Source organism: Gobius niger (assembly GCF_951799975.1).
Source record: "Gobius niger genome assembly, chromosome: 10".
Classification (NCBI taxonomy): Eukaryota; Metazoa; Chordata; class Actinopteri; order Gobiiformes; family Gobiidae; genus Gobius; species Gobius niger.
The window spans coordinates 16,822,030-16,837,962 of record NC_136861.1 but is presented as its reverse complement, the minus strand read 5'-3'; the positions used below and the strand labels follow the sequence as shown (position 1 = coordinate 16,837,962).

General features: G+C 41.1%; 1 protein-coding gene across 1 annotated transcript; it reads right to left on the bottom strand.

Moving 5' to 3' along the window:
- Positions 1–6,905: 6,905 nt before the first annotated feature.
- Positions 6,906–15,707, bottom strand: LOC306969203 (uncharacterized protein). Its single transcript, XM_079564803.1, has 5 exons — positions 15,581–15,707; positions 15,273–15,381; positions 11,408–11,825; positions 8,478–8,584; positions 6,906–7,585 (listed from the first exon to the last, which is right to left on the bottom strand). The coding sequence occupies exons 2-5, from the start codon at positions 15,374–15,376 to the stop codon at positions 7,156–7,158; spliced, it is 1,059 nt and encodes a 352-aa protein (XP_079420929.1). The 5' UTR covers positions 15,377–15,381; positions 15,581–15,707; the 3' UTR covers positions 6,906–7,155.
- Between the last annotated feature and the right edge of the window lie 226 nt (positions 15,708–15,933).

Here is a 15,933-nt window from a genome sequence, read left to right as displayed (position 1 = left end):
TTGTATGCAATTGTGATTGGTCGAGGCGTGGCCCTGCTCCCGAACCTAGTCAGTAAATACTGACTCCATGCATGGAGCAAATTTGCTATTCTTAGTGAATTTTAGACTATTGTGTACATGTATTTTAGATAGATAGATATTTAGTACCCAGAGGAAACCTATACGGCCTATATAAGGCCCCGTCCAGGTGGGAATCGAACCCAGGACCTTCTAGCTGTGAAGCACGAGCGCCAACAGCCTTTTGTGTTAGACTAATAGTTGGAGAGTATAGTCACTCACGCCACTATTCCAGAGAGTTTGTCAGACAAAATCATATTTATCACAAATTCATCTCAATTCATTTATGCCACATTTGTGAAGTCTTCATTCATCAACATCTATTTACACACACAAACAGGTTACTTGAGCGTGCAGCCGCTGCCTGATGAGAATTATAATATTGCGCGCGTTGATGCGAGTGATCGAACGTGACATGAGTAATTACTTTGCTGTGTGAAATCCAAACAGCTGGCACACCGCTGACCCTGCGGAGTGGGGCGCGCAGAGATGGCACCACTTCAACACGTTCAAAATGGCCGCCCGAACAGGTCAGACGAAATGAAAGACACACGGAGCACAAACAAACTGGCCAAAATGAAAATCTCTCCCTCCTCGCTGTTCACTGACGGTTGAGATGGTGGGGGGAAAGTTTCTGGGCCTGGACCAATCTGTGGAGGTCAACACACAGTGAGTTTGCAAAGCATCCTGGGAGATTTGAGCCTGAGAAAACACAACCTGGAGGAGCAGCGGAGAGAACACCTGATACAAGCTCTGCGGTGCTCAAAAACAATAAAAAGGATCAGGGAGCAGTACAGCCTGACTTTTCTCACTTCAGGTCATGGATTTGAAAGTACAAAGTATTAGGTAGGAGACAGTCACATGTACTTACAGCTTCTACTGTAGCTTTATACTATCCTTTGGACTTTATTTAAGCAGGAACGAACCCCTAACATTCAGAAGCTCTCCTTCACAGGAGTCCTCCTGGCCCCGGACGACTATTGTATGTTTTTCAGTGTGGATAACCGGAGACCTCAGAGGAATCCTATGAAGAAACAGGGAGAACATGCAGTCTCCACAAAGAAATGCCCCAACTGGCTCATAAATCAAATTCACAAAGGTATAAAGAGTGCAAACCGCTGCAACCACCATGCTGTCCAAGGTTTTTCCATCGTAGCTTATTTATCTGTTTTGGTGAATGTGGTGTTATAGGATGATTAAAGTCGTTTTCATCTTTGACTCAAAAACACATGCAAGGAGTTGTTCGGATACCAGCTTTTGCCAATCAGATCCGATTCACGTATCGGAACTCAGAGTAGTTGCTGAGTACCAGTCTGATACCACAATAACGAAGCCAAATATGCCAAAACAAGGCTCATTGTGCATATTAAAGGAATAGTTCACGCACAAAGACCAGACAGGTACGTATCAACTCATCTAAGCTCAGGTAAGAACACATCTCCATATGGAAAAACAGTGGCCAGTTCCTTTAAACAAAGTCTGTGCACCTTATGTGGGTGGCCTCATGATCAAAGGGTCGGGGGTTTGAATCCCAGCTCCTGCAGGTGGGCACTGTCGTTGTGTCCTTGGGCAAAACACTGCACCCACCTTGTGTCCAGTGTCTGCGTACATGGGTGTATGAATGTGAGTGTGAATGGGTGACTGGTTCCTCGATGTAAAGCGCTTTGGGAGAGATTGATGTAGAAAAGCGCTATATAAGTTGAGACCATTTGAAACTATTGGCAAACAAAACCCACACATGTGATTATTAGCGGTTTCATAGTCTACATATCCCCCCAAAAAACACAATATGGTATTGGATAGGTTTGGCTTATCGTACTCACTGAGTACGTAAAATCTGGGGTATCGGCAGAAAATCCAATACCAGTATTGGTGTCAGTACAACCCTTTGCAAATATCCGCAGCAATAGAAAAAGCCAGACAGGATATGAGTGGCATTTCTATTGATGCTGAACTATGACATATATGGAGATCCATTGAGCAAAGATACTTCTTCTTGTATCCAAACTTAAAATGCAATTGTTTCTCCTCATCTTGCTGATACCTCTGTTCATATACCTTTAAATATATATCCACTTGTACTCTTTTGGCTGCCCTTTACCTCGCCTTGCTTTATCCATACACTACCTTGAACTTTCCCCCACTTTCAAAAGCCTTAAATCAGCATTTTTGTTACCGCTCTGTAAGGTCTGTACAGCCTGTCCCTAAATCCTTTTGTTACATGATCCTCCTCGCTGGTGTCATGCCTGCTGAGAGCGCGCATAATGACAAACTAACAGGATGAGACAATTCCAGCCTCATGCCAGAACTAACACGCTGCATCCTCCAAGCTATATGTTTCATAGCCATATCTACTTCTAAACAATCTAAAGAAATGAACAAACAAGATGAATAGATGATGATGCAACTTGGCCGTGCTTCAAGGACAGATTTTTTTTTCTTTGCTGCTTGCAGACTTTCTGGAGGGAGCCTGACTGAGATAGATCGCTGCCGATGACAAAAAAAGAAAAAAAAAGCTGATCTGATAAAGATTAGATTGGACAGATGTACAAAAATCTACAGATAATTTATGTGGAAATGTGCTCAGAGCCAACAGTTACATAACCTCATTCTCTGCAAATGCATATTATTCTGTTAGCCCTTTTAAGCGACTCAATCTTCATGGGAAATGTACATCCACTGGCCGCTAGATGGCAGTGTATGAGAGCACATTCATTATGGCCAATCTCAAAGCAGTTTGTGCAGTCTGTGCTTTTATTCTGTATGGCATTTGGTGAGAGTTTGAACTTGGGGCGTAGTTCATCGTGAAAACCCATGTCAAATGTCCCGTGGTAGTTGTATTTGGACACGCCTGTCCCATCAATACAGCCGTGTGTGTTTTATGTGGGGGAAATCAAACAGGAGATCTAGGGCACTATCCGGGACACATTCAACCGTACAATTGTTCTCTATTATTTGCACTACATTTACTATGTGTTATTATATGTATTTTACTATGTGAAATAATGTCGCTAATTCAGCACATGTAGAAGTTGCAGGAACATAATAGCACCCAACTATTAAGTGTCATAGTAAAGTGTTAGATCTTTAAGTAAGGTGCTGCCATAATTTGGGGACTTGAAGGACTTGTTTAAAAAAACAAAAAAGCAAAGTATATTGTATTTTCCTCTCAAAACAAAACAACACTTTTGCCCTGTGCTCTCTGCACCTTTTTACAATGGAAACATCTGAATTGTACTAATTATTGTCTTTATATCATTCTCCACACACGCCTCGTTTACAATCTTAATAAAGTATTTCTAAACACTTCAAATCTCACATAAGACATAAAAGGTGCCCGTTTGTAAAGCCGATCTGTTGCAGCCAGCAAAAGGTGCAGCTAAAGGCACGGGAGAGGCTGACAATAAGCACACACCACAGATACGATGCTTTTCAGGTGTGCGTATAAGGTTCAATGGCAGAATAGGGCGGGGGAGGGGGGGGGGGGCACGCTGATTCCAGGGCAAACAAAAGTTACAGCTTACCCCCATCGAGCTCTAAGGCCCGACCTGTCACCTCCTCAATGCGCCGTCACAATGCTTTAGAGAGCTATGGAAATGGGCTGATAGCATTGGTGGGAACCTTTGATCTGGAGGGGCTTTGTGGCAGGATCAGGTAAAGCAAAAGCCAAAAGCAGTAATAAAAAAAATAAAAATAAACGCTTAAAGAGGGGGGTATTACTTTTTGCAGGTATCTGGTAATAATCTCAAGCACATCTTTATCATTATCACTCACTTTGTTGGTGAATCATCAAATATTATGTCGCTGCAGTGAACTATGGCGAGTAATTATGTGATGAAAGGATATATCTTAGCAAGAGACGAGGGTGAGGAATGCGTTCCCTGAATATGTAGGCTCTCAGGGGGAGCTTTTTGGTGCCGTAGGGCTAAGAATAGCTACTGGAGAAGATTCAAAGATTACTCAAAGATGCGTGAGTGGGTCAAAACACAGCTCCAGGTATGTTTTTGATGAGACATTGTCGACTAAAATGTCGACTTTGCATTTATTTGCTGCTGTGGTTTGTGTGGGAGTTGAACAAACAGGAATCAATATCCAAATGAAGACTTTTTTTGAATTATAGTTTTGTGATGTTATAATTTCTAACACCATGCTTCTGTCTTTAATCAGCTTCATGTAAATGCCCCATAATTTCTTGACATATTGTTTGTGTGAGCTCTCAGTCCGATTGGGGTCCTCCCTCCACTTCAGAAAAGCAGAAAAGGTTTCCAAGTTGAAATGAAGAAATTAAGACATTGCCCCCCCTCGTCAGAGAAGCTTCTGCAGTACTTGTATTTCTTGTGGCAAATGGGGCCTTTATAGCCATCAACTCAGGAGAAGTTAGACTTGCCATTGACTCCGCCTTGTTTACTTTTAAACAACCCAGCCGAGATGATTACTTTAAAAAAAGAAGAAGAAGAAAAAAAAGAAATCTGCCAGCTATTAACTGTTACTCATTAACTAAATTGATTGTTTCTATTAGTTGTTTGTCTGGTTACGAGCGTTTCCCTCAAGCACCAATTTCGAACATCAACAGTGTACATATGTGGAGGTATAAAGGAGGCAGCTTTTATAATTCACAACATAATAATACAGCGGTACAGTATATTTTCCGAGGTTAATGACCACGTTTGTGCGCAATTGGTTCTCGTATCGTTTGATGGGGAGATAAAGCACATGTGGAGGTGGCTATTTCCTCCTGTTTACAGAATCATGAGGCTGGTGTAATGAAGTGCTAAGGAGCCATAATAATAGGGTCTTAACCTCCTACATCACACGGACTTTCTCCTATTATCACTGTCACTGAAAGATAATGAAGCAAACTGTGTCTATTAAGGGCGTTTAATGGTAGCTTTCATAATATATCCAAATATCAGTGTGTGAAATAGGCTTTTCCCCCTTAACTAAATAAAGGAAATATTTTAATTCTGGTCCTATTGTCTCTGTGGTGTAGTCAGGTAAGATGCATTGTTTTCTGCCATGTTTGTCAAGGTAAATCAGTAGCCCTGTGTGTACGTGGCACTCTTCTGGTCACAGAGCTGACACGTGCGTTCATGTCCTCCAACAATTTGCTATATGTCTCTCCTCGCTCTTGACCCCCCTTTCACCCAGTACCGTTCTCTCCAACACAATATTGAAAAATCATGGCTGAACTGTGAACGCCATGATTGTCAGTGCAGTGAAACATTCATCTGGGTTTATCTATCTGAGGTTTTAACTGTGCAACCACGCCTTTATTTAGGGTTGGAACCTCAATGTCAGCTCTGTCTCAAACTACGGTAGCGCAGGAGTTTGTTCTCCTTGTGTCTGCGTAGGTTTCCTCTGGGTACTCTGGTTTCCCCTACTAAAACATGTGCAATAGGTGAATCCTCCAGCCAGGTGATACTGAACATCAGTCTGGCTCCACATCTGGGCATGACCATCTGGGCGTGGTACTGCAGTCGCCCACCGCTCCTTGCGGTTGCTCCAGCAGCATCGAAGGATGGGTCAAATGCAGAGGACAATAAAGAATACCTTTATCTTAATCTTCAAATATATGTTACTGAGGTTATTATCGCTTATAAACATTACTTTGAGTAAAAAAATACCATCTGAGGGTCAAGGAATATTGGCCCAAGTGCAGCATTTGGTCCACCTGGCTTCACTTTGGGCAACTCGGCAATAAAATGTATTGGCCAAAGAACCTTATAAGATACAATCTATCAAAAAAGAAAAAAAAAGTGAATATCTAAAATGCCCATGGAAATGATGGTTATTGTAGGAACATCATTCAAGTGGCTAGGGCAACCTATGAGAAGCTGAGGAGCAGTTGTAGAAAAATAATTTCCAGATCTTGAGCTATGTAAATGGTCAGGAGTACTTTGCTGGAGGATTATTACTTTGTCCATGTTTTAATGGGGCTCTGGAGTATCCAGAGGAAACCTACCCAGACACAGGGAGGACATAGTTCAAGGTGGTGTCAGAAGTAAACAAACTTATATTTACTTACTAACTTTTAAATAAAAATCTGCTGTATTTTTTTTTTTTACCAGAGTTACCTTTCTTTTCACTCTGTCCTCTTCCTCTGCAGCATCCTTTGATCCTCTGCCTGTTCTGCAGCGCATCAGAGCTGCTGTATAAAGTCAACTGTAAATGCATAAGGCCCCGATGACTCTACTAATATAAAGAGCTTTATCCCATTGTGTTCATTTCAAAGATTCTCCGCATTTTGTATTCCCGCCGATACTGAACACACAAACAGCGCAGAGAAAGCTTTATTTCAGTTTTCAACCGTAATGTCAAGGTAAACATACAGACGAGTGTGTCTCATTCAGCTGCGCGCCCTCCGTGAGTCATCCCATAATTTACATTTCTAAAGACGCTATTTTATTGGGAAAACAGATGTCATTGAAACAGACAGAGGATTTGGTTGGAAGAAAGCGGATTGCACCACGTGGATTCATAAGAACTCAACAAACTCTGATGTTAAGGCGATTTGAGGGAAGGTATAAAACCCAGGTGAGCAGGATCCGTCAGATCTTGGTTTTAGAAGCACAACCCAATTCTGAAAGTCTCGATGAGAAGTAAAATGTTAATAAATTGCAAAGGTACACTTAGAGTAGGATGCATAAAGTATTATGCTTTATCCTATAGTATTTGGTAATAATGTCAAATATGTCTTCATCACTATCTATCTACTCCCTGATTCAAAGAGCTAAAATAATTTGATATCCCCACCCCCCTACTCTTGCTCCCCTTTGCTGTGTAGCTGTTTCAAAAATAATAATAAAAAAAAATAGACACAGAGGATATTAGCATTTGGGTAAACTACTCTTTATTAAGGAAAATCAACAAATCATTCTGGAAAAGTACTAAAATTTGGTACGAGAGCCAGGAGAGTGTCTGTATAAGAAAGTTGATTCAGGGAAGTGATTTGGAAGATTTGACACATTTTTGTTTCCAGGAAAGATTTTACATGGATAACAAACCTGCCAAAAAACATTAACATTTTAAATATATTTTTGCTTTTAGTGCGTCTCCATACATTTTACGCTGCACAATAAAATGCATGGGGATTTTGTTTTATACCAAAAGCTTGTCCCACACTTCCACCTTCATGATTGCTTTGGCTAGTGGACACATGGTTGCTCTCACATCCACGTAACTGCCCATGTGGTTGATCCCGGAGCCCTTGGCCTCTTCGCGCTTAAAACACTGCTGAGTTTTATCGTTGTACATCTCCTTGAACAGGTTTTCGTCACAGTTGCGGCCCTTCGGATAGATGCCCACCGCAAACCAGTTCTTGTAAAAGTTGTAGTCATAGGGGACCGAGAACATGATGGCTGTGGACTCGATGTAGTCGAGCCGTGTCTTCTCGAAAAGGTCATAGGTCAGGACCCCGACGGCACCGGTGGCTTTGTTGCTGGACTTGGTGAAAGTGCAGACTTCGGTCATGAGTGGGCGCACTGTGGGCTGTGGGGGGTTGTAGGCCTCTCCATTGTCCAGATATACTCTATGGCGAGAAGAAGAAAGTGCTCCATGATAGCGTTACACAGTGACAAACAACTTTAAAGCCACACTGCGGAACATTCCAGTGATAACACAATGGCGAAGTATCCCTCTAAAATTGTGTGTGTTTTTGCTGTAGGCAGGCCTTGCCTGAGCGGGACATCACCAGCTCGTCTCCATGGTGATGTTGCTGCATTGCTATGATGACAGATTGCCAAACATGAGGTTTAAATGTATTAGATCCTCTGCTTTATTTTGATAAATGCAGAAATAGCATTGTCTGTTCTTTTTCTTAAGTAACCCCAAAGTTACTTATACAAACTTCGAAATGCACATTAAAATCAAGTGATGTAAATGCTGCTAATCTTAGGCAACACAAGGCATGTTTACTTATACCACGCATTTCGTACACAAGGCAACTCAAAGTGCCTTATAGCACGCTTGATATTGCTGACATGTTTGTAAACTTGTTTGTTCACCTCTATCCTGGAATATTACAGTGTGGCTTTAAAATTTAAATACCACGGACACTAAGGTTTGAGAGCAACTTAATTTCATCTCTCTATGTTGTATGTTTTCATACAATAAAGCTGTTTTTACTATTTTTGAACCTTAATCATGGCATACCAACTCCAGCCACAAGGGGCCAGGAAAGGAGCAACATGGACTGAATAGTGCTTTCTGTATTTAGGCACAATGAAATGCACTATTGCAAGCTGGTACTATACAGTATGTGTCCAAGACGTTTTTGCTCAATTTTTAATTTTGATTTTAGACCTGTCTGGTTTTTGCGACAGGAAGGATGACATTATCTCGCCTTTTCCTCCATTTGACATCTCCTAAAATGGACCAGCAGTGGACATCATTAAAATTCACTGCTCCTGAAAGGCACTCACCTGGGGTTGAGGAGGCAGTAGTTGCTTGTGAGATTCGTGATTTCAATGGTCACACTTCTCTTGCTCTCCACATCAGCGGCCACTGCTTCAGCTGATTCAGACATGGTTCACAGAGATCTAGCACCAAAAAAATAGTTAAAGTGACAGTCTGTAAGATTGCACATTGAGGGAAGAGTGACATTTCAAAGTAAACACGCTCCTCTCCTCCTGATTGGACCGGAAAGCCAGTCCTAGTTTGCAATATGAGGAGAGCGAGAACAAACTTTCAAAAATCAACGATCAAGGTCCCTCCCCCTCCTTCTGATTGGACCTGACAGGCCAGTTCACAGGAAAGCTCGTCTCATTGGTCAAAGTGATAGCCCGGGGATTTGTATTAGTGTCTGAAATCAGCAAAGGGAGGGACTTCAGAAAAAACATCATTATTTAAAATGACTAACGTTACATCAAATTTCAGGCCCAGTAGGTCAATTATACATAATCTATTGCATATGTAAAAAATTTAAACTAGCAGACTATCACTTTAATTGTTTGTATTTGTATGTGGATGAAAACACATACCTCAATTGACTCTGTGCATAACTTCAAACATAACAACGCCGCCCAAGAAGTGACTTCCTGTTTCGATCCAGCACGCCAAAATAAAAGCACCATCTTATTCATTGGTTCAGCAGTTCATTAATTCAACTTTCTTTCTGCCCAACTATTAACAGACAACACACTTAAAATAGGTGTATTATTCTTGTAATGTTACCTGCTGAACTAATCAATGAGATGAGCTGTGTGCTTTTATTTTGACGTGCTGGATCGAAACAGGAAGTCACTTCTTAGGTGGAGTGAATTGCAAAAACGAAACAGGACTCTGTGTTCAAAAAAGTGCCTGTTGCAAATGCTTGACATAATTGATAGACCTGGGATTAGGCTAAGTGGAAGGTTGCTGGTCCCATCCCCATTCCTGCCAATGCAGTGTTGTGTCTTTGGGCAAACACTGTTGTAGAAATGTAACGTGTGAATAAATCTTTAACTGCTTTGAATGTCTGGAGGGAGGGAAAAAAAGGGGGAAAAAAGCGCTATATAAATGACTCATCTGGCAGAGAAATCAAAACTATGCTTTGTGTCTTCACCGAGGAAACCAAGTTCGCTGCCACTTAGCCAGATGTGCAGCCACAGCACTATCCATAAATGCACACATAATCATAATAATTTATCTTGCAGCGCAGTAACAACTCGTCTGACCCGCTCCCCGTCTTCTCTATCCGCGCTACATTGACCTTGATCAGAGCTTTAGCGATGTATGAAAGATGCATCTCAAAGGCTAATGAGATTGTGAAACATTTGGGGACAATAAGAGAGTAGCGGCGTATCTATGCTTGCCTCATTACCGAGCGCACCTCTTCAATTACAACGCTAAGCACCGTGCAGTAATGAAGTTAGGCTAAATGCGGCGAAAATTATTACCCCCTTTTACCAACAGATACCGAGTATGAATCAAGCAAATACTCCATCAGGCGTCGCCGTGCCATGACAAATAACTTGTCCCACTCGTAAGCAAAAGGTAATGGGCTATGACCGGTCTGCTGCAGCTATGATAACATTTGTTTTATTGGTGTTTTAAATAACTTACCTCTTGCAATGCTCCCAAAGAGACTCCAAATGCCTATATGGAGAAAAGTACCTACAAGGGAGGTGCCGCTACTCTGTACGATATAGGCCCTCCCCTCCCCTCCCGCAACCCGATCCCAGGATTACACCCATCAGGAAGTCTGCGTGCAAGAAAAAGCTTGTGCAATGATTCAGAATATCCCATGTTTGTTTCCTAAGGATAAAGGGCACTCCCAAACCTGTTCTCCCAGAATAAATGAATGTTATGGGATACCTACTACTAAAGAACATGTACCCATCATGCCTTGTGATGAGTGATATGAGCCGTTAGGAATTTACAGTGTAAATGATGTTGCGTAACAATGACAAGTTTCAACAAACATCCCTCGGCATATTTGACTAAGTAACCCAATCTGTTTGTTGTTCAGTTTCTCGGAAAGCAACGTTTCAAGGTTTTATGATAATTAAAGAGAAGCCCAAACTAAGGATCATTTGTTTGGAACACAAGAGGAAGTCAAAGTTTCCCCTCGTCACTTTATGTAACCAACACTGCGGTTGTGTCCCCTAGCAACACACTCGACCCACGTTGCAAACTTAAGCATGACTGTATTGGAGTGAGAACAAACAGAAATCTCAAAATAATGAAGGCAAACTTTATGAAGCTGTAATCAACAAACTATCAGACTTTGTTCAACTTATGTGGGGTTAAAATTTCACTCTCAACTGCTCAGAAAATGAAAGTATGCATCTATTTTACAAGCTTTATAAGAGCTTTGAATGAAGTTATATCACTATATTCCAAATGATTGTGTTTTGGTGCATCCCAGATTTTACACTCCACTCCAATCCAAAACTAAATGATCATGTGCCTGTGGAGTAACAGTAACCCATCTCATTTGTAACAGTACAAACTGGGGAGTCATTTCGAAGCCCCTGACAGATATAGCCACATATTGCTCGCCTTTGTTTGACACTGTAGTAAACAGCAATACACTTTTGAATCACATGACCCAAACTGAACTGAAATAGAAATCTACTTATGAAGGAAAGAAAAGCAAATGACACAAACTAACAGAACAGTGTTACAAATATCAAGTTTATTTTTTGCTATTTTACCAATCACTCTTTTGTGAATCAATAGTGTTTATTAAAAGCATTCTGTAACAACAATACATGCGATTTTTTACTTCTACTCAGCCTTGTCATGTGAGATCGGGCTATAGAGCTTTAGCAGACTCATAACATGTTTACATTTCCGCCCTTGCCCAAATCGATATGCAATCCTCTATTTATCATTTTAAAGCTATTGCACAGTTGTATTATTTAGTCATTCTATCATACATCTCAACTTTTAGGATAGCTTTGCCGATTGTCGACATTGTGGCTCTCAGCTCCACAGAATTTGTTTTATACTCCAGCCCACCTCCATTGGTGTCAGTGCGCGCTAAGTTGCTCATATCCTTCCCGTCATACATCTGGTCGTAGAGGTGCTTGTCGCACTCTCTGGACGGCTCGAACACGCCCAACGCCAGCTTGTTCTTGTACAGGTTGCGGTCGAACGGCACGGAGAACATGATGGCCATCCGCTCTGAGCACGAGTGGCCCTGCATGTTGTAGAGGTCGTAGGTAAGCATGCCCACGGAGCCGGTGGCAGTGTTGCCGTCTTTGGTGAAGGTGCACACTTCGATCTTGCCGGTGCGGACGGTGGGCTGAGGAGGGTGCTGCGAGAAGCCACTGGACATGTAGATCCTGGAAGAGAAGGTACAAGAATAATGTGTGAATCGCAGGGCTGCTCGATTATTGAAAAAATAATTGAAATCACGATTATCACGATTATTCAAAGGATTATTTGAATCATCACACAGTACTGTTTGTTTTTGTGTCAGGCAAAAGCATGAGCCATGGCACGTGAAATGAGAAGGGAAAATAATCCCAGCACCATGATATAATGCAAGTGTGCTTTGCAAAAAAAAATAAAAAATTATTCAATTAAAAATATTCAATTAATTTTTTTTTAATCGAAATTGTAATCGAATTTCGATTAATTGCACAGCCCTAGTGAATCGTATTCGGTTAAAGAGCTATTTGAAGTTGCAATTTGCATAGGTTACCGAGACATTTAGGAGGTTATTTATGAAGAGGAGAAACATAGAAATTATTTTTGTTGGCATGCTGCGAAAATCTGATATGTAAACAAGAAAATACTGCATGAGTGAATAAGGTACATATGACTGTACTGTTGCTCCACTTTTGCATGTTAGCAAACACTTATGAGCCCCTTAGACTCGTGTTTTATGCTCAAACCACACTTCTTCTTTTTTTTTTTTTTTTCCGAAAAGGAAATTATTTGCTGACCAAATGTACTAGTTAGAAACAGACATGGCATTTCCTGTGTTTTTGAGAAAATGCCACAGACGAAAACTCCAGACAAGAACAGATTATTACAATCAGCATCTGTTTAGATCATGGCTTGTAAAATCAATAATTTGATGTGATTGATATGTGTCTATCCATATCATATCGAAATAACCACGTTCTTTTATATGGCCTTGGGTGTGGTGCAAAGAGTACATAGGCTTGTGTTCCATTGCAATGCTGTCTTTGTGTTGATCGTTACATGCACTTATACTATATACAGTAACTATATACAGGTGAAACTTGGAAAATTTGAATATTGTGAAAAAGTTTTATTTCTGTAATTCAACAAGATGGGAAACTAATATGTGATATAGACTAATTGCATGCAAAGTGACATATTTCAAGCCTTTGTGTTTAATTTTGATGATTATGGCTTACAGTTTGTAAAAAACCCAAATACCAAATCTCAGAAGATTAGAATATTGTGAAAAGGGACTATATTGTGGCTCAAAGTTTCATCCTTTCATCAGCAAATTCATCCAAAACACCTGCAAAGGGTCACTGAGGCTTCAAATGGTCTCTCAGTCTGGTTCAGTAGAATTCACCATCATGGGGAAGACTGCTGACCTGACAGTTGTGCAGAAAACCATCGCTGACACCCTCCTCCAAAGGTAATAGCAAAAGAAGATGTTCTCAAAGTGCTGTATCAAAGCACATTAATAGAAAGTTAAGTGGAAGAAAACGGTGCACAAGCCACAGGGATGAGCGCAGTCTGGAGAGGACTGTCAGGAAAAGGCCATTCAAAAGTGTGGGGGACCTTCACAAGGAGTGGACTGAGGCTGGAGTCAGTGCATCAAGAGCCTCCACACAGACGGATCCTGGACATGGGCTTCAAATGTCATATTCCTCTTGTTAAGCCGCTCCTGAACTACAAACAATGTCGGAAGCGTCTCACATGGGCTAAAGAATGAAAGACCTGGTCTGTTGCTCAGTGGTCCAAAGTTCTCTTTTCTGATGACAGCAAATTTTGCATCTCATGAGTCTATATCTGCACTATATCTCTATATCTGTCTCCAGCGACAATAAATTCAATTCCCTTCTTGTGGGTCTCATTTTTGTAAACATAGCTCACTCATTTCTCGTGGCAGAAACTTTAACATTTTAACCAAACTTAACAGCGGACAAATTAAATGTCTGTGTATCCGTCTCCTGTCTCGCGGCAGTAGTTGGACTTGTGATGAAAAGGAGAAAGTTTAGTGGCAGTTGGGTGTACTTTTGGCATGGTGGATTTGCGCGGCTTTATGCTGATGGATGAAGTGTGAGTGCGCGGACTCGCGAGCTTCACTGAGAGTACCTGGGCGCGGTGCAATGAGGCGGCTCGTGTCAATGCGTGATGGATAGGCAGGATGCTCCCTGCAAACTGATGTCACACATGAAAACCAGCCGGCCGAGATACGCGCTGTCCTGCCACTGTGCGACTGATGCACGCGCCACGACACCCCTGCCGAATGGACCTGCGTGAAATGTGGAGCCGCGCATTTTTCATATTTATCACCGCTGAAATAATCGGACGGGTTTCAGTGATAAAAACGCGCTCTCTGAAATGCTAGAATGAAAAATGGCACGTTGTACATTTTTAGTGGAAAGGTATCACCATTTAAAGCATTTGTTTTTGAACATTTGTAAAGTTTGAAAGATGTTGCTATGGGTGCAATTAGACAGAGCAATTTATCATGTAAAATGTTGAGATAATATAAGTAGCTGTGAGCATAATGTCTACTTTGAATCAATGAGTGAAAAAAAAAATAGTTGGTTTTGCTTTCAGTGAATTTGAATTGTGTCTTCTAACCTGATTTGGTTTTTGAGCATTTATGTTTTATGATTTATCTAAAAATAATTTATCTGTGTAGATAGGACACTTAATTCAGAGCAAATCATCTTATTATAGATCGAGATAGTGTGTAGTAGAAGTAGCTGTGAGTATAATGTTGAGTCTATGAGTGAAAGTTGTAAAAAAAAAAAAAAAAGCTGGTCTTTTAAAGTAGAACTAAGTAACTTGTTTAACTTAATAAATCCTTTCTGTAGTCTCTCTGGGGGTAATGCAAGTGTTAATGGGATGATTGGGGGGTCTTTCATCTCCACCTGGTGTCTCTGGCCAGAAAACTACGATTGCAACTTCGCTGCCTACGGGTCAAAGGCCCCAATACACACTAATGTAATCATGAAGAAGAAGCTAACAGGCTAACGGGCTAAGCTAACTGTGGGCTAGCGCCACTTTATCAGTATTTACAGCCAAGTTTGACCGGAAAGCGCAGTATTTACTCTCATGGACAATTAATGAGTAAAAAACCATAACATGCTACAACCCCTGCAGTACCACGTATGGCCTCTAGGGGCATGAGTTAGTTAGTACTGCTTTAAACTGCTTTTGGTTTTTTGAGCATTCATATTTTATATTTTTATTACAAATAACCAATAGGGCACAGTTTCGTTTGAGTGCCCTCTGTAGGAGGCAGTGGGATTGTCTCTCTCTAACGGAAAATACAAACAATAGTTTTTAGCAAACAGCTTGTTATCAAATCATTAAATCACACTTTGATGCTGAACTGCTCAGAACAGGTCCAGTGGTTTATTGACTTTAAAAATGTGGCAGAGTTTTTATTTTTTCACACAACAAAATCCAAATCTTTAAGCCTATGTAAAGAAAGGATGACCAAATTAAACAGCACAGTGTTTGTCTGCCTCTAAACATGCCGCAAGACAGATTTGTACAAGCACAAAGAATAGATTGGCTCACAACTATTGACGGTGATACTAAAAGTTTTCTACTTCACTTACTTGGGGTTGATGAGACAGAATCTGCTGCTGATATTGGAAATTTCAACCGTGCAGTTTCTGTTCGTGGTGAGACTGGCAGACACTAGCTCTGCTATTTCAGGCATCGTGGCTATGAAGGAAAACACAACAATAAACTTAGACTGGTTGAAGAAAAAAGAAAGAATACTGGCCATAACTTTAAACAAGTCATTACTTATAATCTTGCTAAAAATAACATGCAAGTTTTCTCCCAGAGCGATAAACAATGCATTCTTTTCTCTCCAGTTCCTTCATAAGCACTTAAATTCCAATACATTGCACATTCTTACCTTTTGGAGTCTGAAGTTGTCGACAGCAGAGGTGTTCGTGAAGAGGTGGCGCAGAGTCTTCCTGTGTGATTACGCCTTCACCGTGTGTCAAAGCAAGCTTGGGCGTGTCCCTTGTTTGAGCACTGCTTCAGTCCCAGAGAACGGAAAACTCATACCACATGACTGTAAGAGGAGCTGAATGCCACAGTAACAATGCCCCAGCTTGAGTTTGATCATCATTTTAAAGGGGATTTTGTTCTAGAGATGTGTATTAGTTTGTGCATATGGAAAGGCAAGGCACTGTAGCACTGTAGAAAGATACTTACTGCTGCTAATGCTGTACTCCTACATTATGAAGAACAGAGCCATAATGA

Excerpts from the sequence above, each read along its gene's own strand:
- LOC306969203 (XM_079564803.1), bottom strand. The coding sequence starts at position 15,376 with ATGCCTGAAATAGCAGAGCTAGTGTCTGCCAGTCTCACCACGAACAGA. Across the intron at positions 11,826-15,272 it reads TTCTGTCTCATCAACCCCAA|GATCTACATGTCCAGTGGCT; the intron begins GTAAGTGAAGTA and ends CTTCTCTTCCAG. Across the intron at positions 8,585-11,407 it reads AAGTTGAGATGTATGATAGA|ACCATGTCTGAATCAGCTGA; the intron begins ATGACTAAATAA and ends AGATCTCTGTGA.